The 24,419-nt window shown below is 49.0% G+C and overlaps 8 protein-coding genes across 8 annotated transcripts; 2 read left to right on the forward strand and 6 right to left on the reverse strand.

Annotated features, from left to right (window-relative positions):
- Positions 1-26: 26 nt before the first annotated feature.
- EDB91DRAFT_1283706 (histidine phosphatase superfamily) lies at positions 27-2,046 on the reverse strand (the record flags this gene model as incomplete). The annotated part of the gene is made up of 7 exons (XM_041324764.1): positions 27-619; positions 671-840; positions 893-1,057; positions 1,113-1,260; positions 1,371-1,499; positions 1,555-1,875; positions 1,933-2,046. The coding sequence occupies 7 exons, from the start codon at positions 2,044-2,046 to the stop codon at positions 215-217; spliced, it is 1,452 nt and encodes a 483-aa protein (XP_041177015.1). The 3' UTR covers positions 27-214.
- Positions 2,047-2,812: 766 nt separating this feature from the next.
- On the reverse strand, positions 2,813-3,348 carry EDB91DRAFT_373346 (uncharacterized protein). The gene has a single exon (XM_041327045.1). The coding sequence runs from the start codon at positions 3,281-3,283 to the stop codon at positions 2,942-2,944; it is 342 nt and encodes a 113-aa protein (XP_041177016.1). The 5' UTR covers positions 3,284-3,348; the 3' UTR covers positions 2,813-2,941.
- Positions 3,349-6,154: 2,806 nt separating this feature from the next.
- Positions 6,155-7,435, reverse strand: EDB91DRAFT_1134438 (uncharacterized protein). Its single transcript, XM_041318775.1, has 4 exons — positions 7,298-7,435; positions 7,088-7,275; positions 6,565-7,013; positions 6,155-6,505 (listed from the first exon to the last, which is right to left on the reverse strand). The coding sequence occupies exons 1-4, from the start codon at positions 7,383-7,385 to the stop codon at positions 6,406-6,408; spliced, it is 825 nt and encodes a 274-aa protein (XP_041177017.1). The 5' UTR covers positions 7,386-7,435; the 3' UTR covers positions 6,155-6,405.
- A 137-nt stretch (positions 7,436-7,572) lies between these two features.
- EDB91DRAFT_1347266 (uncharacterized protein) lies at positions 7,573-9,243 on the reverse strand (the record flags this gene model as incomplete). Its single annotated transcript, XM_041325917.1, has 10 exons — positions 7,573-7,723; positions 7,781-8,027; positions 8,077-8,084; positions 8,142-8,238; positions 8,315-8,397; positions 8,443-8,511; positions 8,570-8,635; positions 8,691-8,831; positions 8,885-8,930; positions 8,983-9,243. The coding sequence occupies 9 exons, from the start codon at positions 9,241-9,243 to the stop codon at positions 7,995-7,997; spliced, it is 804 nt and encodes a 267-aa protein (XP_041177018.1). The 3' UTR covers positions 7,573-7,723; positions 7,781-7,994.
- A 1,083-nt stretch (positions 9,244-10,326) lies between these two features.
- Positions 10,327-11,617, reverse strand: EDB91DRAFT_1347267 (uncharacterized protein; the record flags this gene model as incomplete). The annotated part of the gene is made up of 9 exons (XM_041325918.1): positions 10,327-10,510; positions 10,560-10,567; positions 10,626-10,722; positions 10,798-10,877; positions 10,923-10,991; positions 11,050-11,115; positions 11,170-11,310; positions 11,361-11,406; positions 11,459-11,617. 9 exons carry the CDS (start codon positions 11,615-11,617, stop codon positions 10,478-10,480), a joined length of 699 nt encoding a protein of 232 aa, XP_041177019.1. The 3' UTR covers positions 10,327-10,477.
- A 2,643-nt stretch (positions 11,618-14,260) lies between these two features.
- Positions 14,261-15,900, reverse strand: EDB91DRAFT_1134459 (Isy1-like splicing factor). The gene is made up of 6 exons (XM_041318776.1): positions 15,771-15,900; positions 15,520-15,712; positions 15,287-15,458; positions 15,041-15,231; positions 14,531-14,989; positions 14,261-14,479 (listed from the first exon to the last, which is right to left on the reverse strand). The coding sequence occupies exons 1-5, from the start codon at positions 15,771-15,773 to the stop codon at positions 14,544-14,546; spliced, it is 1,005 nt and encodes a 334-aa protein (XP_041177020.1). The 5' UTR covers positions 15,774-15,900; the 3' UTR covers positions 14,261-14,479; positions 14,531-14,543.
- Positions 15,901-17,728: 1,828 nt separating this feature from the next.
- On the forward strand, positions 17,729-19,053 carry EDB91DRAFT_1053511 (NADH:flavin oxidoreductase/NADH oxidase; the record flags this gene model as incomplete). Its single annotated transcript, XM_041313758.1, has 3 exons — positions 17,729-18,426; positions 18,496-18,754; positions 18,913-19,053. The coding sequence occupies 3 exons, from the start codon at positions 17,729-17,731 to the stop codon at positions 19,051-19,053; spliced, it is 1,098 nt and encodes a 365-aa protein (XP_041177021.1).
- A 1,406-nt stretch (positions 19,054-20,459) lies between these two features.
- EDB91DRAFT_1134467 (RNA ligase-domain-containing protein) lies at positions 20,460-23,533 on the forward strand. Its single transcript, XM_041318777.1, has 7 exons — positions 20,460-20,509; positions 20,574-20,943; positions 21,003-21,263; positions 21,318-22,008; positions 22,064-22,211; positions 22,262-22,848; positions 22,871-23,533. The coding sequence occupies exons 2-7, from the start codon at positions 20,635-20,637 to the stop codon at positions 23,260-23,262; spliced, it is 2,388 nt and encodes a 795-aa protein (XP_041177022.1). The 5' UTR covers positions 20,460-20,509; positions 20,574-20,634; the 3' UTR covers positions 23,263-23,533.
- Positions 23,534-24,419: the final 886 nt, after the last annotated feature.

A 24,419-nucleotide genomic window follows, 5' to 3' on the forward strand; every position in this document is an offset into this window, starting at 1 on the left:
AGCTTTGCTCTCACACATAGAAGAAGAGCACATGAATCACCCGAGAAAACGCGTGTATTCAAACAGGGCCAGGGCCTGTCCTATACAATAAACAATACAGCAGTCATAATGCAAACGAGAAAGAAACGTGGTAAGAATCCGTGAAGCAATGCGAAAATAGTCAACAAACGAAGAAACCGATGCATAGATTCAGTAAAGATATTTTTCAACCTTCTCAACTCCTACTCGACCGGCGCTTACAAGGGGAGACGCTGCTTCTCACCCGTGGGAGCGGGCTGAGCAATGACGTTCTGTAATGAACGAGAAGATGTTCAGCTCGATTCAGAAAGGCGATACCAGGACAGACGTTGGGAAGGGTTCCATAATTTGGGTACTGGCTCTGAGGTAGGTGCGATTGACTTACCTCGTCGTCAGCAAGACGGATACGGCTTTTCTGGGCCTTGGCACGGGCGCTCTTGACGAACTTGGAGAGAACGAACATGCCAAAGAGGAAGACAGCGGCCAGAATGTAGAATACGGTGCTGGAGATCGTGTCCTGGGAGCCAATGTGGAAAATGTCACCCTCAAGACCTGAGTTGCAGGCAGCGGCCCATTGCTTCCCGCTGGAAATGGCATAGTTCTGGAATAGCATTAAGTAAGTGCATTCATTAAAAACCAGTGCACTGCGCACCTCGATCTTGTAGATGAACTCCGTCGCAGCAATGTCAGACTTGTGGCCGAAAGCGTGGTGAGTCTCGAAGTCGCCGTTGGTGCCGTTCTTGAACTTGATCCTGACGAAGTCACGGAATTCAGGGGCGGGTCCGCGACGGAGCTCGAAGGCAAGAGCAGAAGCGTAGTTGGCTGCAGTCGTTGCGTCAATCGACTAAAGACATTAAAGTGAGATCATACGCACGGATACCGGCAAGCTCGGGGTTCTGCTTGGTCAACTCGAGCATGTGGAACAGGGAGATGAAAGGCTGGTACGAGGTCTCAACGAGGAGGAACTGCAGAGGGTCACCGTTGAATGCAATTCGTTGGAGGTTGCTCAAGATTGTGTGGAGAATCGTGCGGCCAGCCACTGATCGACGATAGGATTAATGATGAACAGCGTGCGTGAATCAAATTTGACTCACGATTACCAATTCCACCAACTTCCTTGTCCGAGAAGACGGCGTTTTCGTGGTAGTTGGCGAAACCGCGAGCCTGCTCAACCAAGGTGGGGGGAAGGCGGTGAGCGAAGGTCTTGTTGTAGGAGAGCCCAGTCGAGATGTAGTCGTAGATCTAGATGAAGTTCAGCCCGACATCAGCAATCTAAATTAGACATCTACACACGTTCCACTAAATCATAGAGGTAATCAGTATTTGCAGGAAGAACAAGAGGTGTGACCTACAGCGTTTTCGAGAGTAGTAGGCCGGCCGTAAACGTAATCCCTGACAGCATTGAAGAAAGGGCCAGCAGCCTTTTCAGTCTGCTTGAACTCAGAGGATGAGTAGACATTGGAAATGTGCTGCTCGAAAGCCTGTAGGTCATGGTGAGATCACAGTTCCCTGGGTTGGAAGCTTTGTACTGCTTACGGGACAGTCGGTCCAAGGCTCAAGGGACCTGTCGTTACCGGGCTCGACGGTCTCGATGGGAACGTACTGGTACCCGCCAAGAGGAGCAATGACGGTGGTCTCGTTAGCAAGGACGATCTTGTTGGCAGGGTTGGGAGGGAAAAGACCCTGGAGGAGGGCGACAGCAGAGTCGAAGATCACGGTACCCTCACCGCCAGCCTTGACCTGGACGTGAACCTCATGGGTGTCCACGAGGTCGGTCTTCATGTTCGCGATGTATGAAGGAGAAGACGAGGACATGTAGACGGAGCGAAGGAAGGCGCCAAGCTGGTGAGACTCGGCCTGTAGTGCAAGTAGCATCAGCTAGGGGAACTTGCAAGGCGCATACCAGTGACTTACAGCACCGAGGGCAGTGCTTTCGGTGTAGGCGCCCTCATAGGTCTTGGGGTCTTGGTGGTACTCCCAGCGGTCACCATTACGAGCGATAACAAGAACACCAAGAACGTCAGTCATGTTGGTTTTTGGAGTAGGTGGTCGGTGAGGGCTGAGGAGTTGGAGAGAAGTGCTGTATTGTTGAGACTGTTAGCGTCCTTGTCCTTATATCCTTGTAGCATGCCAACCCCTGCGCTTGCCAGCAGGCCTTGCACATGCTTAAGCAACTGTATATCACATTAATTGAGCAAGGAGGAGGCCTGGAAAACGCAAGGAGGGAACAGCACGAAGTCAGTGCACAGAAGCTCGTAGCGAGCATGGCCATTATGCTGTCCAGTGGCGGAAATAAAAGAATGAGATACGTACAGAAGGAGAACCATGCGAGATCGAATTTTACACTGTTTCGACCATCATCTCAAATCTGAGGCGGGGTAGGCCAAATCACACTTGGAAATCCTACCAGACATTCTATGACAACGCAGCAAGCGAAATGCGTATTGACGGCGAAGATGTTCGCTTGCAACCAGTAGAATGCGGAAAACGAAGCTCTAATCCAGAGATCACGCGTTGATCACGAGTTCACTAGCACTTTCTGTAATTACGAAACAAGGCGTCTAATCTCAACTTCTTTCACTTATCCTTTGGACGTACAAAATAGCCTAGCATCCAAACTATTTGCATGATGGCTAGCAAATTTGTTCACATAGAACAGTTAGAATATATCAAGACTCAAGGACGTGATGGAATGTAATCAACGGCGAGAGTGGGGCTGTACCGTAGACCGGAAGTAGATGAGCTGCGCGAAAAATAGTGTCAATATGGATCACTGCGAAGTGTGGGGTGCGATTCGCTGTGAAAGCTGGCGCAACCATTCCCATACCAGTGTCAGGATCAGGTGTGTCGCCAACCCGGTTGAACCAACGGACCACCGCGCACGGAAAAAGTCCCCCGTACTGTCGAAAAGAGAAGAATGCAGCTACAACCCATGAGCATCTGGGTCGGTAATGACAAACACGCAATCATTGCACGCGTATTCATTTCTCCAGGAGGGACATGCGCGAATATGTTCATGCTTCATCCCGCCGATTCCACTGGGTGCATGAAACGTCGGGGATACAGAGCTGAATACTGAAATTCGGCATGTATAGTGCGGGAACTCTAGGAGAGTGACCTCAGTAGGGTCACGAGCATCGTCGAGATTGGACTGTTCTGAATCGAAAAGGAACCACCATCGAACAAGGTCAGCCATGTTTAAGAGTATTATTTCCCAACAGGCCTCTGTCGGGCAATAATATTCTCCATAATGTTGCTTTAGCATATGTAGCGAGGTCTCTGAATGATGGCGAGCAAGTTTGAGAATGGGTTCATGTCAATGAGTCCTGACACGCCCCCGCCATTCGCTTATGTAAGTATTGCTGGTGTTCGCTTCTTACGTCTAGGTGAAAACATCATCGCGGTCACCCTTATGCTGGTTCGGATGCGAATCCTTCGAAACCCCCATCATATCTACTTGTCAAATGTCACCGTTTCGCGGAAACGTGCAATAGGTTGTCTTGGATGCAACCTCCGCTGAAGCAAAAAGCAACAATGAATCACTAGAGTTGTGCCCACATGCCGCACGGCGCCTGTTCGTCGATGACGCGATGACACCTCGACTTGGCCTCTCCGCGCATCCCGGTATTACTTGGGCGCCATCAAAACGAACCTTCCTTGCACCTTCGGCGTTTGCGACTAAAATTGCGCACTAATGGCATACAGTGTACATCCGTCTAGCAGCTCAGATTTATAGGAGAGTGCTCAACCCGCAGGATGTTCACAGGCGGCGGCGTATGTTCGATCTTCCCAGTCATCTCATTCACCTTCGCCCACGGGAATGATCGGTTTCGGTTGTTGTACTATCCAAGGAACTTGCGAGGTTCTTACTATATGTGAGTTACATCTGTGGCGTAGTAAGCCAATTAAAATCGTTCAGCGTTTGGCGGCTTGGCCAGCATGACACGAAAGTTCCTTGAGGAGCACCTTTTATCTCTTCCATATTCGTGCTCACCTTTCTGGTTCAACGATCAGCAGGAGCAGTTACAAGAGGACTACGATATCAATGGCCCTCAGTCGACCTGTCACAGACTCACAGCCCAGCGAAGAGGTGCACCAAACGAACCTGCCGATAATGCAGACATGAATACAGGTCCACTGGCATTTGAACAAGGCTCGCCCTTTTCAACTTGCTCGTTTGGAATCATGCAGATACAGCCAAAGCCACAGGCCGTCACGTCGGTGTAACGCCTCGCACTGTTCTCAATTCTCATCGTCACAAGGACCGTCCTTATATTCCACACCCCGCTCTCCATTCCCTGCAGCATAGGCCCCGTGTTCACTGCTTCGAACGCTATATTGCATATTCACTGCTAGTACTTAGTGTCGTCATTCGTATCTTGTATGATCATCATGATGTTGCCTCAGACCTGCGAACATAATAATGATAAGCGCAAGCATGCGGAACAACTTGGTCACAAAGAGAAGTTGTTCAAATAACTAGAGGTCTCGGTATAGAACGCCTGCTCTTCACCCATTTGCACCTCTCCTCAGAACGAGGGGAACCACAGAGTGCAGGAGTGACTGGATACTTTTGTATCCCATGCTCGCTGATCTAGGATTCATTCCACCGGCTGACTTTGATACTCACATCGGAAATGCGCAGAAGGACCTAAGATCAGTAACACTGAGCGTGATTTGCGACCGAGAATCTTGCATGCCAGTTACTGCGGACTCATCTGCGGTGCGAGGGGAACAACAAGAAGACAAAATACGACTACGGAGCTGGATTGAATCTACAAAACTATGTATTTTACATCTCAGATATCGAGACCTCTCGTTCCAACAAACGACACCGAAGGTTGACCACACTGCTCTGTATGTCCTTGTGTGAAGCTCACAACGCGCCGCCTCTCTATTAGATAAAGTATCTCCCTCCAAGGTTACGTTTCATCTCAACCTTCAACATCCCATGGAACACGATGGCGCTTGATCACTTTGGCTAAAGACCAATATTCAGCGCATGGTAAAATAAATCAAAATCAACAGTATGGACGTACCCGCGCTATCCAAAAGATGATGGACACTCGGCACTCTCGTATTCCCGAGTTTCCTGCGCGAGGCCGTGGCAAACGAGCGAAGTACATCTGCGAGCTCAGCGCGTGTATGGCGGACAGAATCGGATAAGGGCTGGATGTGAGATGGGCGATCAGGGCGGTGGTAGTCAGCCGTAACTGTGATGACGCCACCACCTCGGCCACAGACAACAACTGACTGATTGGAGATGAATCTTATGAGTAAAAGAGCGCCAGCATTGTGCCGTCCTAATGTCGGAAGCAAAAAAAAAAACATGCACAGAACAATGCTCCATTCACTGATGTCAAACTTTCAAGATTCAATGCGATGTCCCTATCATACTCAAGGACCCCCATTACTCAAGCGGCAGCGAAATGTGTTCAAGCGCAATCACGTTCATCAACCCCGCCAGCGGCTAAGAATTGAGCTGTGAGCCACGGCGCCGACACGAAAGCGGAAACGTGACTCACCCTCGAGTCCTGTCATGTCAGCTCGTCGGTATTTTAGGTCTTACGCGCAAAACCTATTTTTGAACTATTACAAAGTTGTACGGTCAAAGGGGGTTGAATCTTTGATGCAAAGCAAACTAGTACTCCGACTAAGTACTCACAATACGATAACAGTGACCATTGCAGCATTGAGAATTCTGGGTGCAATAAGCGTCGCCAAAACGAAGACAACTTGAAGTTCTGCCGAGAACAGCTGGTGTACCACTGACAGACATAGACGCTGTCAAAGCAGCAACGATAACAAGGAAGAAGAAACGCATTGGTTGTGCGAGGTAATACTTATATGGGATCTGGTAGGGAGGTCCTCGAATAACTCCAAGGTGAAGCGAGGTAGTTAACATTTAAATAGCGCGGGTCAAGTGAAATTGATACAGGATATACTGACACATTTTCATTGTTGGCGCGGCACCACCTACGTATGCATGGTGGTGGGCAGAACTCTGCCATTCTGCCACATGGCAGAGCAGAACTGGCCCTGGTAGGGCAGTAACAGGGCAGATGCGGTAGAACCTTCTGGGCAGATTAATGTGGCGGAACTCCAGGACATGCAGAACCGTGGGAGCGGTAATAAAGATTATGTAGTGTATTGGCAGTGTAGTACTTATATTTGGTTTCAAGACAGTCGCTCCTTATATATATGTTTATATGACATTTGGCATTGGTATTGCGGACTCATCTGCGCGAAGGGAGGCGAAAAGACGAGGCATGGCTACCGGAGTGGATTGAATTCACACAAATATGGTATATCTCGGGTGTGGCATCATTCTACCACACACAACCCAAGGTTATCTTCCCTGTGCGAAGCCCGACAGCGCGCCGCCTATCAGAGAAAGAACCTACTTTCAGATTCGGGGATCCATTCAACGTCCGTGATCTTCAATATCCCATGAATGATGAGGGCCTTGAGGAAAAGATAGTATTGACTAAAGATCGATGTTCAGTGCATGGTAAAAATAGAGAAAACCCAACAGTGTGGACGTACCGATGATATCCAGAACGATGCACTCTACTCTCGACTTCCCGATTCCTCGCGAGTCGTTCATCGGTGAACAGGGTGGGCCAGAAGCTAGGAGGGAGGTCGAGAACTGAAATGAGGACACATCGCGGACCGAGAGGAGTAGGATCAGGTGATGGATTGACGCGTTGCGGAGATACGAGATGGACTCCTAGCCTGCTAAATTTCTTGGTGATGTGACCGGAAGTATTCTGGGTTGTCTGCGCGAGGCCGTGAGGACCCTGGGTGTCTTTAGAGGGTGTAGCAAACAAGTGAAGGAGGCGATGTTCACTGTCTGTGAGCTCAGTGTGTGTGTCGCAGACGAAATTGTGTAAGGGATGGGTGTAAGAGCGATCGTCATCAGGGGGGAGGTAGTCAGCCGTAGTAATGTATGGGCCTCGTGAGTCCGCCTCAAAGAGCTCGGCCATAGACAATAACTGGTGATCGGAAATGAACATCGTGTGCGTGTAAAAGGAGGGATGCAGGTATAGAGGGGGACGATACATAGCACCTGCATAATCTTGTCCATTAATGTCGGAAGTGAGAATACGACACATGTACAGTAGAAGAGCCATGCGAGACCATTGATTTTATACAGCGCGTGTTTCCCGTTTCGACCGCATCGAACTTGAGGCGGGGTCGGCAGGACACTTGGGAATACCGCCAGACATTCTATGACGGCAGAGCGATTAAGATACACTAGGTGGTGAAGCACAGTAACGGGCGGATGAGGTCCTCTTGGTAGAATAAATTAAAGGAGAGATAGAATATCCCATACAAGAATGCAGCATGGCGAATAAGTCTGGCATCCGTGTCCACTGTTCGCATGGCGAGCGAGCTGCTAACAATGAGTATGATGGCGGCCTACTTGAAGTTGGAAGTTGGAGTACCTACTCTTTGACCCGTACGTAAGCCTCATTTTCGGTAGGATGTTCCCACCTGTTGACTTGTTGCGCTGTCATTGCAAGCTTGCCTCAGGCTGAATATTATTGAGATGCTCTTTTGAAAGTTGCAACGTTAACGCACGACCAGCTTTGACGGTACACGTAGATACCATCGCGAGTTGCGTACGTTAGCCAAGTAGCATCTGTGACAACAGTGTGGCTGAAAGCAAAGGGACTTGGAGCTCCTATGGCCCTAGTACTAGGTGCAGTTCGAATCATGTACTTGCTGGGAGCACTATGTACTGACTAATAATGCGCAGCAACAGCAGTCTGTTCCCAGTCGTGGCCACCCATGTTTCTCATATGGTGTCCAGGGAGAACATGGTTAGAGTCATTTTTACGGGGATTCACTGTTCTCGAGATCATTTCAATTCTGCAACGACAGGTCGGTGTTCCCGGACCAAATTGTTGCATTATTTGGCGCAAGGTTATTGCTACTAACACCAGCAAGAACGCACAATTGTTTGCACCTTCTCAGGTCATGCTGATTCCCCCATCGACGGAAATCTGGGAGAAAAATCAGACCAGTCGTGTGCAGCAAACTAATCTGACCTACGCATTGGCCTAGAGATATCACATGCTACGTGAGTAAGAAATAGGCTTGGTGGAGTATGAACTTACCGGTAATGAAGTGCGCTTCCTTCGATGCGAGATAGCTCACAATGCTAGCTATATCTTCGGGCTGTCCGACATGCTTGATAGGAACATTCTCAAGTAACTTATCCAGTTTGTGAAAGAAAATACGCGCTCAACGGTCATTATCTGAATAAGGTTTGCGATCGCGCTATACTCACCGATGTAATCCACTCCCTCGAGACAGGATCGTCAATAAGTCCTTCAAAATCCGCCTTCCCAGACTCATCCATCATATCCTTGGCTAACTAAGAGTCAGCTGCGAAATCAGAAATTTGTTAAACCTTACTCATAGGAGTTTGTATCCCGCCAGGAGCATATGCATTTACCGTAATGCCATATTTGCCAAGCTCAAGAGCTGTCAAGCAATCTCTATCGAAGGCTCCCCATGTGATTATCTCAATATCAACACTCACCTGCGACTTGAGTCAGCCCTCGAACTGCAAATTTGCTCGCTGCATACGAGCAACTGTAGGGGAAGGCTGTGCGGTGGCGTGGATAAAAGTCCTCATAGAAATTCATATTCATATGACGCACCCATTTTGCCCACGACAGAGCTGGCACCAATGATGCGACCGCCACGCCCCTGGTCAATCATCTGCATGGCAGCATACTTGTAACAGAGATAAGGTCCACGGGCATTTACTGCCGATGTATGGTCCCATGACTCTACACTTGCTAATAGTGAAGGATATGAGCAGACGACAATGCCGACTTGGCCGGGACCATACAGGATATAAGCGAGGCAACTGTCACCACTCCGGCATTAGCAACCATCTGCACACAAAACATTCAGGGAATATGTCTAGTGAGACAAGAAGAGACTAACGACGTCCAATCCACCAAGTTTGGTGACAGCATCACCGACCATTTCTTTGACTTGCTCGTTGACAGTCACATCGGCGGGAACAACGCAGACTTGTCTCCCTATGCTTTCAATCTCAGTCGCTACCGATTCTAGCTGGGGACTCTTGGTGGGCAGATCATTGAGAGCAACGTCAAAGCCATCCCGTGCGAGACGCAGAGCGATGCTGCGGCCAATTCCCTGAGCAGACCCAGTTATCAATGCGATACCCTTTGAGATAGACATGAGCGTTGTATTCAGCGTGGGGCAGCTATAAGCCTTCTATCACGTACTCGATGGAAAATAGATGAGCCGTATATTTAGGATGAGAGGTGAGCGCTAATAACCCTTGAGGCCTCCAGGTCCCGGTCCGGTGGAACAAGAGTTATGCTGCTGCATTATCATGATGCATTATCGGACACAGCTTATACTACACGATACAAGGTAGAATTACGTAGTCCATAATTCCTACCGCTGTTCCCTCTGGCTCAGTCTTCTAGAGGAAACGAAAGAAGCCTATCCGAGTCCACCTCTGGGAATACTTGGAATTACTATGATGGAGGACTCGAAGGAAAACACCGAAAGGCACTGAATAACAGCATTTCTCATAGTCAATCGAGTCAAGACCGTATCATGAGCATGTCGATTCGTGATTAACCGAAGCCTCCCGGCTTCCGATATCTTCGTCATTTTCCTCCTCGAAAATTCCAGCATTGTTCCTTGCGTTCGCAAACACATGCAGGCAACTCACTGGCAGATCAGCGATAACCCCTCGCCATAACTTAACTTGAAGGACACAGGACTATCGTCCGGGGTGTCATCCACCTTCCCAGTGGATAACGGATCATAAATTGTTCAAACGATGGCTCGTTGCGAGTATGGAACTTGTAGAGCGGGAAACAGATAGGAGAAGAATGACGGGACGGAGAAGCCGTAGTGTGCATCATAGTATTGTCTCCGGATGGAAAGAAAGTGGCCAGCGGAAGCTTGCACTGTGCAGTGAGGTTGCGCCATGGACATCGACTCGCACAGGCAAGGTCATCGCTAAATAGACGGGGCACACAAAGCAAGTGTGGTCTGTCCGCTGGAGTCGAGATGGTCGGCTAGTGGCGAGCGGCAGATCCACAGAGTGAGACATGGAGAGCGGGGAGGCCACCTCGCCAAATATCCCCTGCACTAGATGATCAAGACAGAACAAATACGTGGGTGCAGTCGTCTATTCACCGGATATGAATTGCTCAGCTGGATCGTAAGATAGCAGGGCATACTGTGATCAGTAGTGGGCCGACATATCCCTGGCGGTGAAAGTTCGGCTGTCGCAAATATCTTAGAGTAAAAGAACCAATGGCTTGTTTTCAATGCCATGTAAAACTACATAAAACACTTCCAAAATATAGAGAAAATGATCCTTTGGCGCACGTTTATCACCAAAACCACAGCATCTGCGAGGAGCAAGAACGCCATTCTTCACAGAACCTTCTCAGGACATGCTGATTCCTCCATCGATGGAGATCTGCGAGCAAAATCAGACCAGTCCTGTGCAACAAACCAATTTGACCTACGCATTGGCCTGGAAGCATCACATGGTACGTGAGCAAGAGACAGGCTTGATGAAACCATGAACTTACCGGTAATGAAGTGCGCTTCCTTCGACGCGAGATAGCTTACGATGCTAGCTATATCTTCGGGCTGTCCAACATGCTTGATAGGAACATTCTCAAGTAACTCATCAAATTTGTGAAGAAAGTAGGTGTTCACCGTTCATCATCTGGATAATGTTTGTGATCGTGCTACACTCACCGAATTAATCCACTTGATCGAGACAGGATCGTCGATAACTGTAACATCCACCTTCCCAGACTCATCCAGGACGTCCTGGGCTAACTAGGGGTCAGCCGCGAAATCAGAAATTTGTTCAACCTTACCCATAGGAGTCTGTATCACGCCAGGAGCATATGCATTTACCGTAATGCCATATTTTCCAAGCTCAAGAGCTGTTAAGCGGTCTCTATCGCAGGCTACCCATGCGAGTATCTCAACATCAACACTCACCCGCGACTTGAGTCAGCCCTCGGACTGCAAATTTGCTCGCTGTGTACGAGCAATGGTAGGGGAAAGCTGTTGTGTGGCGTGGATAAAAGTACTCATGCAATTCATATTCATATGACGCACCCATTTTGCCCGCGACAGAGCTGGCACCAATGATGCGACCGCCAAGCCCCTGGTCAATCATCTGCGTGGCAGCATACTTGTAACAGAGATAAGGTCCACGGGCATTTACTGCCAATGTACGGTCCCATGACTCTACACTTGCTGGTGGTGGACATGAGTAAACGACAATGTCGACTTGGCCAGGATCATACAGGATATAAGCGAGGCGAATGTCACCACTCCGGCATTAGCAACCATCTGCATACAAAACATTCAGGGAATATGTCTAGTGAGACAAGAAGAGACTAACAACGTTCAATCCACCAAGTTTAGTAACGGCACAATCGACCATCTCTTTGACTTGCTCGTCGACGGACACGTCAGCTGGAACAACGCAAACTTGTCTTCCTAGGCTTTCAATCTCAGTCGCTGCCGATTCCAGCTGGGGACCCTTGGTGGGCAGGATCATTGAGAGCAACGTCAAAGCCATCCCGTGCGAGGCGCAGGGCGATGCTGCGGCCAATTCCCTGAGCAGACCCAGTTATCAATGCGATACCCTTTGAGATAGACATGAGCGTTAATGACGCAGCTCCGGCGGATTTATAAGGCTTCTACCACGTACTCAATGGGAAATAGATGGGCTCTAAGGAGAGTGAGCGCTGGTGAGCGCTAGTAAAGCCTTGAGCCCTTGAAGTCCCGGTCCGGCGGAACAACAGTTGCATTGTCGGACGCATACGCATAATAACTCACATTGTGACGTTATGTAGTCCATAATTCCTGCCGCTGTTCCCTCTGATAGCTCAGTCCTCTTGAGGAAACGGAAGAGGCCTATCCAAGTCCACCTCTAAAAATGGTTGTGGTCGATTGGAATTTGAAATTGCGATTACTCGCTCCGACCTTGCTCCCCTTCAGCGAGTGAATTTTGTAGCTGAACGTTTGGCAATATGCTGATCACATTGGCGCAGCTTGCACACGCGAACCACGGATGTGGAGGCTACAAGTCGAATGGCAGGCACGCCGGGGAACTTCAAGGTTGTGTCTGCCGCCTCTTCACACTGATGACTCGCGACTTCATGATCGGGGAGCAAGAATCCAGGTAAACTGTAACTATGATGTTAGCGTTTTGGCTCTCTCATAGTCCATAAATCGAGTCAAGACCGGGTCATGAGATGCCAGAGTTGACGCGTCGACGCATGTCGATTCGTGATCAGCCGAAGTCTTCTGGCCTACGATATCATCCTTGTAGTCATCCTTCTCGAACATTTCAGCGTTGTTCCTCGGGTTCGCAAACAAATGCAAGCAAAGGCAGGCAGCTCAATGGCAGGAGACGCCAGTCAACCTATTACGAGTGCTGGATAAGACGACTTGTTTCTCAACTGCTTAAAACACGGTCAACGAGCCCTCAGTCAATATCTAGTAGGATGTGAAGACAGGCGAGCTAGTCGTTACTCTCAAGGGAGACACAAGTCCAGTGGATTGGACCACGAACGGAAAGACGCTTGGAGTCTTTGGCTCTGGATCAATTGGCGACTGATTGTGACATGAACCACAACTAGCAGGTCGCATTTTTCCCTGTCTCAGGCATTACAATATTCCCGAATGGCCGCATCCTATGACGATACAACGCGATTGTGGAACCTCGAGACCGGCCAGCCCATCATTTGAATGTTGAAAACTACACGCTGGAGGAACGGATCAATCCTCCAGCATACAGCACCTTATTAGAAGGTAGTCAGCGAAAATTGAATCACACCTTCTGTTTTCAACAACCCCAAACAAATTGAATGGTGCAGGATGACTTTAATTATGTAAACGTATTCGCGCACCCCTGCACATGCTTGGATTGGATATATCTGATCCCTGAGATTGAATGCAGAAAAACTTGCAAGTTGCGGTAATCTTACAATACATTGCGCGCAGCTACCGACATAATCATTATGATGTGTTTAGCAAACACATCACGTCTACGTCCACTCCACGATTGGCTCTCCAGGATGAAATACATAGCTCAGCATCTCCAAGTCATGCTCCACCGTAATCTCATTCCCGTCAAGTGCATCAAGAGGATGACGAATACCCTCCGAATTGACGTGCATGGGATAATGGTCTCGCCAGTCCTACCAACCCAATCGAAGTCGAGCAGCATGAAACCAGTAGTTATCGTGTCTTGTTCGCCATATCACACAAACAGGTTAACGCCACGAAGATCGCCATGAATAAACCCACTCTTGTGAACCTGAAGGATAAAATCGGTGATGACCTTCTCCAGCGGTCCACGCTCAGCAACAGTCATCCGATGGCTGAACTGTCGGTATGAGCAAGGTAGTCCCGGGGGTCATTATGAATTTTAAGGACATCCATCACCGCCATGTGCCAACTGCCGGGTAAAGACTCGTAGGCAATGAGTTTCGGGGCGTGTCCCTTGCCAGCACAAAACTCGTGGACCTCGCGCGACTACCGCTTGACAAACTTCAAACATATCTTCCTACTGCCGGAGGTTTCCCCAAAATTTTATGTCGGGGGCTTTGAGTTTCGTCATACGAGAACTTCTGAGTGCCCAGTGTCAAATCCTCTTAGCTCTGTGGATACGGACAGTTTAGAGGCGAGTCTTGGGGTGTAAGGAGAGGAATTCGGGTGGAGTACAGTTTTCCGAGTTTGTTATGGCAATTTTAAAAGCTCCGAAAGTACGAGCTGCTTATTTGTCAGATGCCAAAACACCGGGATGAATGGGATCAGGATATCAGTCTGGATTTTACTAGTGAAAACAGAGCCAGCGATGCTGATACAGGGGCCTAGTTCTGGTTGTGACATGGAATACCACAACATGGCAGGAGATCGCAGTACTGGTTGTGACGGACCATACTCTCTCTGTCTTAGGTATTGCAATATCTCGGAGTGGCCACAAGCACATCGGACGATGATACAGCGTGATTATGGAACGTCGAGACAGAAGAAATGACAGTACCGTGACGATGGGGAGCCAGACATCCGCATGATGACGTATCGCGGAATCGATATGCCCGCTTATGAAAGGGACCCCGACATACTTAGACAGATGTAGGTCGCACTGTAATGTCTTAATTCTTGTGACTGAATATCAAGACATTACAGTGTGACCTAGAGGGTATGTTGGTGTAGCTACTTAGCTGTACACACCTGTCATCCAGTTTGACCCCAACCCCAAACCCGACGTACAGCTTTGACGAAGGGTGTGTGGATCCAACGTGTGTTGAGCGGGGGACGCTTCAAGAAAGAAGTTTTTCGTAAATAAAATGCGATCTAACATGTTGACATGAGTAAACTTCAGGGCGGGGGATAGCAAAGCCAAAAACTGCACAAAGTTCCGGAGATCAGTAAACATATTAACAAACTACGATCATACATGAACACTCTGGCTACTCGCCGAAATACTCCTCCACGAGTGCTTGTTTCCTCAGGGCCAATAACACGCCCTCCATTTCCTCTCTTGTTGGAAGCGTCGGTGGCATTAAATCTTCTGGTGACAAAAAACCTAGGTAAGCAGCAGCAGCGCTCGCATGTGCGCGCATTGAGTCCGTATGTCCACTCGAGACGTTGTCATCTGCCTTCGCTGCGCCATCCGCCTCAGCTTTGCGGAGCCGTTTTGCCTGCTCAGGTGCAGCTTCATCTACATTCGCAGTGTCCATCTCGATATCTTCCTCCTGCGCTTTGCGTTTAGCATTTACTGGAGGTTGAGGTGGAGATGGCCCGTTTGTTGGGAGTGGTGATGAACTTGCCGATGATCCACGAGGCATTTTTGGTATTGGATCGTCAAGAGGGAGGTTGAGGATTTCTCGGACACTCATATATTCATCTCGCCATTCTGCAGGATGTAAATGTGAAATGAAATCGTCTACTCGTAGATATGACGTACCTTCTTCTTCTGCTTGACGCTCATACTCCAACAACTTCCCATCCGATTCGTCGAGGTCGCCAAAGTATGCAGGGCCCTGGTTCGTAAACTTTTTGTAGAAGGCAAGAGCTTGATTCTCTTCTTCCTCTTCTTTCTTCTTGCTCTGGAAAAGTTCGCGCACACCTGGGAGATCTTTCGCGCGGCCAAAGTACCTATATTTTATCAGCGACAACTTCGAAGGCTGGTCTAGAGCTTCAAAACACGTACTTGTAACCTTTCGTCCCAGGTACCTCCTTGCCATCATCGTCAAGCATAGCTACATTCCGGCGATAGTTGGCACCTCCCAGCGCAATAATCTGGTTCTCCCAATGTCGCTTCTCCCGCATCAACTTGTTAATGTCATCGTTCACATCTCGAACTTCGTAGTCGGTCAAACCAGCTAGTGGATAAGGTCATGTCAGCTCGACCGAAGTTTGAGTCTCCTGCGGAGGGGGGCGTACCATCCTGAATCTTGGATACTTTTCGACTTAGCTCCCTCAGAATTTCTCCTCTCCACCGTTCACACTCCCTTAGGCTTTTACATGCGCTCGCCATCTTTGGGCGACGATCAGCGCGCGTCCCGAGACCGAGTTCAGCTGCTTGAGCCTCTCGGAAACGGTACAGCATCGACTGTGCTTTCTCTTCATTGCGGGCCTAGTTTCAACAATTACGGTCAATGAAGAATCCAGAAACCATTCATATTGGTGCTTACCATGGTTAGATACCGAACTGCAAAGTAAGGTGAAGATGTGCAACACCTTCGGACTCGGTTGACCTCTGTGAAACCCTAACCTTAGATGCTCGGGAAACGCCGACTGCGTTGGCAGAAACCTTGTTTGTGCACTACGCTCGATGTTGACTACGCTGTTTCAACTAGCCAATACTTACAAAAAGGGGAATAACAGTCTCGAGGATAGACGCGCATTCATGTGCGGAGCCTGCAACCGTGAAAGTGCTGCAGCGTCCAATGGAGCCGTGGACGCAGGACGTCGCTATCATCAACTCAGATATGTTTTTATGACTGCAGCACACAGGCTAATATCTCCTCCACCGCACCCGCCTTCGCCGTTACCTCTGCTACTCAGGGCGGCAGGTAACGGCGACGGCGGGAGATCGATGATCGAAACGTCGGACTGCAACCGCAATATCGACGATCTCCCTGACACAACAACAAGACTGGCTGGATCTAGCTGGATGCCGCGGGTGCACAGATGGCCGCAATCAATACACGCGTTTTCCGTTCTTCAAACGAGGATTTACCTTATGCCATCACCAGTTTATTTTCAAAGGTTGTAAACCTCCGTGCTCTGTCTACTCACTCTGCCAATTGACTGATATTTTCAAACAGACGGTCCTCCTCGTACGATACAACGCCACTCAACATCTGCATATAATGCTGTCGTTGGCCGTACTGGATCGTCATCGGTTTTTGCACTGTTCCCGAATATTGCTGGGATCTGTTCAGTATCTTGCGATATGCGGAACCATCATAGCGTCAATTCGAGGAACATTGTACAATTGAGTACTTGAGACGATTCTAGGCTTGCAGTACGAAGTTATTCTCAACCGATCGCGAATAATCGAACTGTTTTGGCGTAACTGGAGAATGTGGAAGTTGGAACGCACTAATACTGACATACAATTTTTTGTCATAATAATTTACCAAAGAAGCCCATTCATTCTCATGAAATTGGCATCGGAAATACTCACATGTGGGTCAGTGGATGGTTCGGTTAGAACTTGGAATGAGAGCAGGGCTGTGAGCTACTCAGTACTGGTAACTCAAGCGATTTTGATGCTAGTATAAACTCCGGATCGTAAGATATCAGGGGCACTGATTCAGGGTATACTGCTACCAGTGGTGAGGCGAACAATCCCTGGGGCGGTGAGTGTTAACGTTCAGGTGTCGCTGCTCAGTACTTACAAATATGCTAGAGGAGTAAAAGCACCAACGGCTTGTTTCAGGCCTCGAGCGATATGCAAAACCACATAAACAATTCTAAAACATAGAGAACCTATAGCTTGACGACAAGCAAGCAAGCAACATGAGCCAGGGCTGCATATTATTATGCATCGCAAGAAATGCGCCTGACACTGAATCAACACGAAGAGGGTACGGCGAGAGGGAAAATATACTCTAAAACTTATAGTACGTGCTTTAGGTCTTTGAATCAGGGAGGCAACCACGTGTCAGGGAAAGCACCCTTTCCCGCATAACAACACTCTGGGCAGGGCAAGTACTGCAAAGGACTCATCTGAGATTTACTCTATCGTTGTCACCCACCGCAGGGAGAACTGCGGCCTACGGCCCTGCGGCTGGTTCAGCTTAAGGTGGGAGTATAGATATAGATCATGAGTTGAGGAACACCTGGACTCAGCTGGTGGGAGCTAAAATTAAATTTCAAATTGAATGTTTGGCAACCGGTGTCTGGCCAGGCGCGATGATCGAGGATGATCGTGAATCGTGATAGAGCAAAAAAATCGGTTTCAGTACTTAGAGTTAACGTTACAGGTCCCGGGCCCAAAGTTTCGGGCAATCATTCACTCGCTGCCAGCTCACCAAGATATCAGAGAATGTCTAGCAAATGATCCAAGGCCATCATATAAAATATACCTCTGCGAGGCCCATGGCCAGCTGTCTTCAGACTACCCAATCCCATATTGCCCACAATGACAGCTGCACTCTTCACACCCATCAAAGTGGGGCACATGAATCTCAGCCACCGCATCATCCTCTCCCCCCTCACTCGTTGTCGCACCTACGCCAACCACGTCCCTGGGCCCCACGCAGCCACTTATTACTCGCAACGCGCCTCTGTCCCCGGAACCCTCGTCATCACTGAGGCTACCTTCATCTCCCCAGCTGCTGGCGGGTGTGAATTCGTCCCTGGCATCTGTACACAGGAACAGATCGCAGGATGGAAAGAGGTCACAGATGCCGTGCATGAGAAGGGCAGCTTCATATTTTGCCAGCTGTGGGCTCTTGGGAGGGCAGCCTCTGCGGAAGTCCTCGCCAAGGAGTATGGCGCCCAGGTTGTCTCTGCCTCCCCTATCCCACTCTCCACCAGCCCTACTCCTGTCCCGCACGCTCTCACTGAGCCAGAGATCAAGGAATTCATCGAAATGTATGTTACCGCCGCCAGGAACGCCGTCGCAGCAGGCTTCGATGGTGTCGAAGTTCATGGCGCAAACGGGTACCTTGTTGACCAATTCTTGCAAGAGGTGAGCAATACTCGGGAGGACGACTGGGGTGGGAGTAACGAGAAGCGATCGAGGTTCGCGATCGAGGTCGTGGATGCGCTTGTGAAAGAACTCGGTGCTGAGAGGGTCAGTATTAGATTGAGCCCGTGGAGTCCATATCTAGGCACGTTCTTTCTCCATCTCTCATTCTATGCTTGACTGACCCTTATGCAGACATGGGTCTCCCTGATCCCAAGACCACAATTCTCCTGCCTTGTGCGTCAGCTCAAGAAGTACGACCTCGCCTACCTCCATGTCTGCGAGCCTGGCATCGGCGGGATCGTAGACGCAGACATACCACAGGGGAGCAGCAACGACTTCCTGCGCGAGATATGGTGTGAGGATGGCAAGAATGGCGTATTTATCAGCGCAGGTGGCCACACACGACAGAATGCGATCGACACCGTGGAGAAGAAGGGTGGCATGGTGGCGTTCGGAAGATTATTTATCCCAAATGTGAGTCCTTGGGGATTGCCTATGTTCTTTTCGAGTTCCGCATTCGTGGTTCTCCGAGTCGCCCATTTTTTTAAGCATGATATTGTGCTGACTTCTTTCTCTTCCTGCGCATATCGTCCACTGTCCGACTCTGTCCTTCGTATCCCACGCTTCTTCAGCCTGACCTCCCAATCCGTCTTAAGTACGACCTCCCGCTCGCAAAACCTGACCGCGAAACATTCTACCTCGTCGGGGATCTCACGGGGAAAGGGTACACCGAATTTCCGGTGACAGACGCGCACATAGAGGTGAAGGCATGAAAGAGGGTGAGCGCTGAACCAGGATGGTAAGCAAAGTTCGGGGTGTATGTTGCAGGGGAGATGAAGGAGATACCATATAGTAGACGCAGGATATCCAAGCCTCAGGCCTCATTGCTGGCACAAATTGCGAATAAGATTCAGGAGACGAGGTCATGTGTCTTTGTAAATGGACATTGTGCACGAGCAGTTCTCCATTGGCTATGAGGGAAACTGCGACGCTGAGCACGACTACCCTGCTTCCCTGCGCTCTGTCTCGCCCGATGCCAGCAGTGGCAATGAAGTCGTCACAGATGACGAGCGGGCCGATCCCCCAATATGATTGGTACAGGGTTGACTGATCTGGTTCATTAGACGAGTCCCAGAACTTAACTGTTTGGTGTTTTGATGCCAAGACAAGTTGCTGACCCTTGAAGTTACTGTGGCAGCACGCGCAGAGGACCTCCTCGGGCTCTGGAAATTCGTCGTTGTCGTCAGGGATAGGACTTGTCGTCGTCAGGTATGAGGGAGTTCTATCCCTGACGACGACAGAGGAACGTCCTGCCGGGATCATTCCTTAAAAGTCCTAAAAATGAGTGAAGAAGTATAACTAGTCTGTGCTATGTCCTTGGTAATAGCGCGCCTGCTCAGTATTAAATAGGGGACCACCCTGACTCATTTTTCATCTTCAGGTTCACGATCGTCAACGTCCCATGCAAGAGGATGGCGCGGAGGAAGCGATCGTTTTGTCTATATATTAATATTCATCGGATGACAAATTAGATCAAAACCAACAGTGAGGACGTACCCTTCACTGAATGCTCGCTAATTTCGTGTTCACAAATCCTTGCAAGTCGTTCGTCAACGTGTAAGGAGGGTTGCTGCGAACTTCAACCATCCCATAATTTGGACCAATAGGAACATGGATCGCGAAGACACAAAACGGACTTGTACCGGACTATTGGTGATATGTCTGACAATGTTCTGCGTTTCCTGCGCGAGGCCGTGAGAACCAGGGGTGTCTTTAGAGGCTGCAGCAAACAAGCGAAGGAGGCGATGTTCAACATCTACGAGATCAGTGCGTGTATTGCGGACGAAACCGGATAAGCAATGAGGGTGAGACAGGGGAACTGGGTGAGCTGAAATGCATTGGTCTCGTATTAACTTGCGATTGAATATAAGTTTCGTCAGCGTGTACGAGGAGGGATCCAGGTAGAAGGGGATGACATAGAACACCAGCATTATCCTGTCCAATGTCTGAAGTGAAAGAGAGAGATATGTACAGGGCAATAACCATGCGAGATCGTTGAGTGTGTAATTCCCGTATCGAATTTGAGGCGGGATCGGTAGAACACTTGGAGATGCCGCACACGATTATTTGTTTGTGTTAGGATCTAAAGCTATCGACTACTTTTAGGGTCACCTCCGTACTGACCACAGTGACTAGTGACTCAGTTGAACTCGAAGGCACGATCATCACGTAGGTGACTCCTATTCAACACTCTGAATCGCTCGGCACAGCATTTCCTTTCCTACATATACAGGATACGAATCACTAGTCCCTGTCTATTATCATCCTCTGGATTTTGCAGGCACACATCTAATATGTCAACTCACTTCCACCCGGAGGATTCTCAGCTCATCCATGATCTGCACAAGCTCTCAAAAAAGTCGCCCAAGCTGGTGCGCTCAACAGTGTATAAAGCACCGTCCGATCCCTCCATCTCTATCCGAAGCTGGAAGATGAACGAGTTCAAGTACTATGACGTTCCGTCGCCGTTTCCAACGCTTGCGAGAGGATTGTTCACGCGTGAACTTTCCAATGGAGACGAGTCTAAGGGAGAGCCAAAGTACCAAATCATAGCTCGAGGATATGATAAGTTTTTCAACATCGGAGAGGTCCCGTGGACCGATGTGAGTCGTCTTCATGCTACACTGCCGCCGCCGTAGCCTCATCGAGATTCGTTCCATAGTGGTCATCTCTCTCCTTACATACAGGACCCATGTATACGCTGTCCCTCAAATCTAATGGATGCATCATATTCATCGCCCCTATTTCTCCTTCAATGCTGATCGTCACGTCCAAACATGCGCTGGGACCGATGCAAGGGGTCTCAGAAACACATTCTGAGGTTGGCCATCGGTGGCTCAAGAAGCACTTGGCGGATAAAGGCAAGACTGAGGAACAGCTGGCAGCAAAATTGTGGGAGAAGAACTGGACAACAATCGCCGAGGTATGTAATCCAGTATATGCAGGCAAATGTTCTATAATCACTGTTGCCCCGCAGCTTTGCGACGACAGCTTTGAGGAGCACGTACTTGCGTATCCTGTCGAGAATTCGGGTCTCCACCTCCATGGAATAAACGAAACTTCGAGGGAATTTCATACCATGCCTACAGAAACGGTCGATGCTTTCGCAGAAGAGTGGGGATTTATAAAGACGCCAGCCATCACCCTGAACACTCTTCCCGAAGTTAAATCATTCACGGACGATATTGCAAAAACTGGGAAATGGAATGGTGAAGCGCTTGAAGGATTCGTGGTCCGTACGCACATCGTCGATCCACAGCCGGGTTCTACCGTTCGCAATACGCGTCCTCCGTACCCAACAGGATCCTCTTTCTTTTTCAAAGTCAAGTTCGATGAACCATACATGATGTACCGCGACTGGCGGGAAGTTACCAAAACTTTGTTGTCAACGCAAGGACCACTTAACGATGCCAAACTGCCAAAGTCAAAGTTGAAGCGGAAGGAGACCCGCCTTTACGTCGATTGGGTAAAGAAGGACATAAGGCATAATCCTAGTGCGTTTTCGGAGTATGCGAAAGGCAAAGGCATCATCGCTACTCGCGAGAGATTCTTGAAATGGATGGAGACCGACGAAGGGAAGAAGGGCTTAGTTGTGGAGAGTGAGGCGCCGCCAACCACCAAGGACTTCGGTAAAACGATAATTATGCCAGTTGCCATTCCTGGGTGTGGTAAGCGCCACACTTCTGTCTCTGCCTTTCCAAGTTCACGCTCCCTGCTTCACAGGCAAGACCGCTGTTTCCGTTGCGCTTACTTCTCTGTTTAATTTCGGCCACACCCAGAGTGACGATGTACAAGCCAAAAAATCTGCTCCCATGTTCATCAAGAACGTTGTCAGCCTCTTGAAGCACCACGATGTTGTCATAGCAGACAAGTATGGATTATATTCAATGCCATGATTGTCCCCGCGCTAACCTGCTTAAGGAACAACCACCTTAGGCAACATCGTGATTCATTGCGCGATGCCGTTGCCGAAATGGACCCCCCTGTTCGTCTCCTCGCGTTGAATTGGTCGCTCGATCGACCTGAAGCGACAATCCATCGTATATGCGGTGATAGAGTTTTTTCGCGTGGCGATAAGCACCAGACTCTGCGTGCTGATACCCTGGCCAAGGCACATGAAGACGTTATATGGCAGTTTCTCCGTAATTCAGAGGAGCTTGCTGACAAAGAGGTAGACGTGAGCATAGAAATGGACCTCGAAGATACCCTTGAGCAAGCCGTAAACCGTGCAGTCGCTGGGTGCGTCAGCATCCTCAGTCTTCAGCAGCCAAACGCAGAAGAGATCGATGAAGCCGTGCGCAAGGCCCGCAGCTACGTGCCTAAGACAAAGAAGCTTCAAGAAGAGAAGAAGAAAAAGAAAGATGAGCAGCTCACTCCCCGCTATTTCGGGCTCCTCCCCGAAGTCGATCTCATCGGTGTCGTCGGAAAACGAATGGAAGAGGCATCGGACGTGCCAGAAAATGGAAAAGGGTTCTGGAATGCTCTCGTTGCTGAACTATCGTACCGCTGTGCGCCCCCATATCACGATAGCGCACAAGAACTCCCTCCCGGGTGCTATTGAACTTTGGGAGCGGTGCTCTCAGCTCCACAAGATGGCATTTCCTCCATCGTTCGCCTTCACTCTCGGTCATTTGGTCTGGAACGATCGAGTTATGGCCATCACTGTGGACGACTTCGAGTTGGACGGTTCACCGGACAACCACTCTTCCGTAGGTCAGGAAGGGAATGAATTCGTGTCAAAACTGTCGGAGGAAATCCGGAATGGTTTGCACATAACGGCTGGAACACGCGACCCAGATGTATCTCCTTTTGAAGCGAGGGCTCTTGTGGAAGTATGGCGCTCTGGGAAGAGATCAGGAATTGGCTCACTCGACCTTGAAGGGCTGACAGCGCAGGGCAGAATCAAAGGATTTTTTGGTTGAGGTTTCCTGTGGTCTTGCTTGCAATATACATCTCCCCTCATTAACCCGCAATTCAAGGCCAGGCAGCAAGTCGATACATTCATTATTAGCTACAGCGAAATCAAAACATGAAAATGCAATATACCACGGTGGACGCCATCCGGCAGCTATTCGTGCTTATATGTTGTAGATAGAAGCTCATCAGGCAAACACATTTAGCAAATGGATAACCTTGTTGTACCGCGTAGTAGTAGATATAGGAACATCAAGAATATTATCCTCAAGTTCGTCGTCATACACTGATCCAGGTTCTTCTCCTTTTTTCTGAAACCAGCTGAGGCAAAAGAAGAGAACACACGGTCGTGTTCCATCATCTACACCAACAGTATTACCCTAGTACTAGGACGTATTAGCGGTGCGACAGGTACGTCCCTCATCACCAGTCTCTTACTAAGCTCACTGATACATCCCAGGTGTACAAGCTTTTCCACAGCCTATCGGAAGATAGGGCAATCTGGAAATGCTGCGTGACGAGCTGATTGCCCCGACCATTTGGGCCGTTCCTCCACCAGTTGGTGCAGGAACTTAAAGACACCATGATAACAAGCTACAAAATCCACAAACGATGGCTCGAGACGCCCATTCCTGTCAACCATTCACAACTTCCTATCCCCAATATTGAGTAAAAATTCTGCTCCCTCGTAGCTAGAAGGTTCGCAACTTATTTGTAGCATCTTCGATGAAGATAGAGGTCATGCAGAGTTCGAATACAGCCCTCATATTCTCTATTCATCCCACGCGACCAACATTTTATTTTCCACCACCATCTCAACGACGACATTTGAGGACCGAATTTTTTATTTCGCAATCACAAAGGAGAAGACCGGAGCGGTCTTGACGTTGTAACTAATTCTTTAGCTTGTGATGAATATTGATAACAGTTCTTCCCAGAAAGATACGTGGGCTGGTCCTCAACAGCGACAACGTCTTTTTGCGCATGAACGAGATATTAGCTATTCCTATCGCTAGGTCATTATCTGCTCTCCAAATTACTATTGGTCCTCGCCTTCTTGTGCTTCACGATCAATGCAACCTCGAACAAAAATGAACCATAGACATCGAAACGACTAACATGTACACGATCCTGAAAACGGTCATACTAAAGTTCCGTCCTAACT

The sequence above is a fragment of the Suillus paluster genome (assembly GCF_016628075.1).
Source record: "Suillus paluster strain FC165 chromosome Unknown EDB91scaffold_27, whole genome shotgun sequence".
Lineage (NCBI taxonomy): Eukaryota > Fungi > Basidiomycota > Agaricomycetes > Boletales > Suillaceae > Suillus > Suillus paluster.

Excerpts from the sequence above, each read along its gene's own strand:
- EDB91DRAFT_373346 (XM_041327045.1), bottom strand. The coding sequence starts at position 3,283 with ATGCTAAAGCAACATTATGGAGAATATTATTGCCCGACAGAGGCCTGT.
- EDB91DRAFT_1134438 (XM_041318775.1), bottom strand. The coding sequence starts at position 7,385 with ATGCCAGACTTATTCGCCATGCTGCATTCTTGTATGGGATATTCTATC. Across the intron at positions 7,014-7,087 it reads TAATGGACAAGATTATGCAG|TTATTGTCTATGGCCGAGCT; the intron begins GTGCTATGTATC and ends TCCGATCACCAG. Across the intron at positions 6,506-6,564 it reads CATCGTTCTGGATATCATCG|TCAATACTATCTTTTCCTCA; the intron begins GTACGTCCACAC and ends ATCGATCTTTAG.
- EDB91DRAFT_1134459 (XM_041318776.1), bottom strand. Across the intron at positions 15,459-15,519 it reads AGTATCCAAGATTCAGGATG|CTGGTTTGACCGACTACGAA; the intron begins GTACGCCCCCCT and ends CTTATCCACTAG. Across the intron at positions 15,232-15,286 it reads CCTGGGACGAAAGGTTACAA|GTACTTTGGCCGCGCGAAAG; the intron begins GTACGTGTTTTG and ends GATAAAATATAG.
- EDB91DRAFT_1134467 (XM_041318777.1), top strand. The coding sequence starts at position 20,635 with ATGTCAACTCACTTCCACCCGGAGGATTCTCAGCTCATCCATGATCTG. Across the intron at positions 21,264-21,317 it reads ACTGGACAACAATCGCCGAG|CTTTGCGACGACAGCTTTGA; the intron begins GTATGTAATCCA and ends GTTGCCCCGCAG. Across the intron at positions 22,212-22,261 it reads GATGTTGTCATAGCAGACAA|GAACAACCACCTTAGGCAAC; the intron begins GTATGGATTATA and ends AACCTGCTTAAG.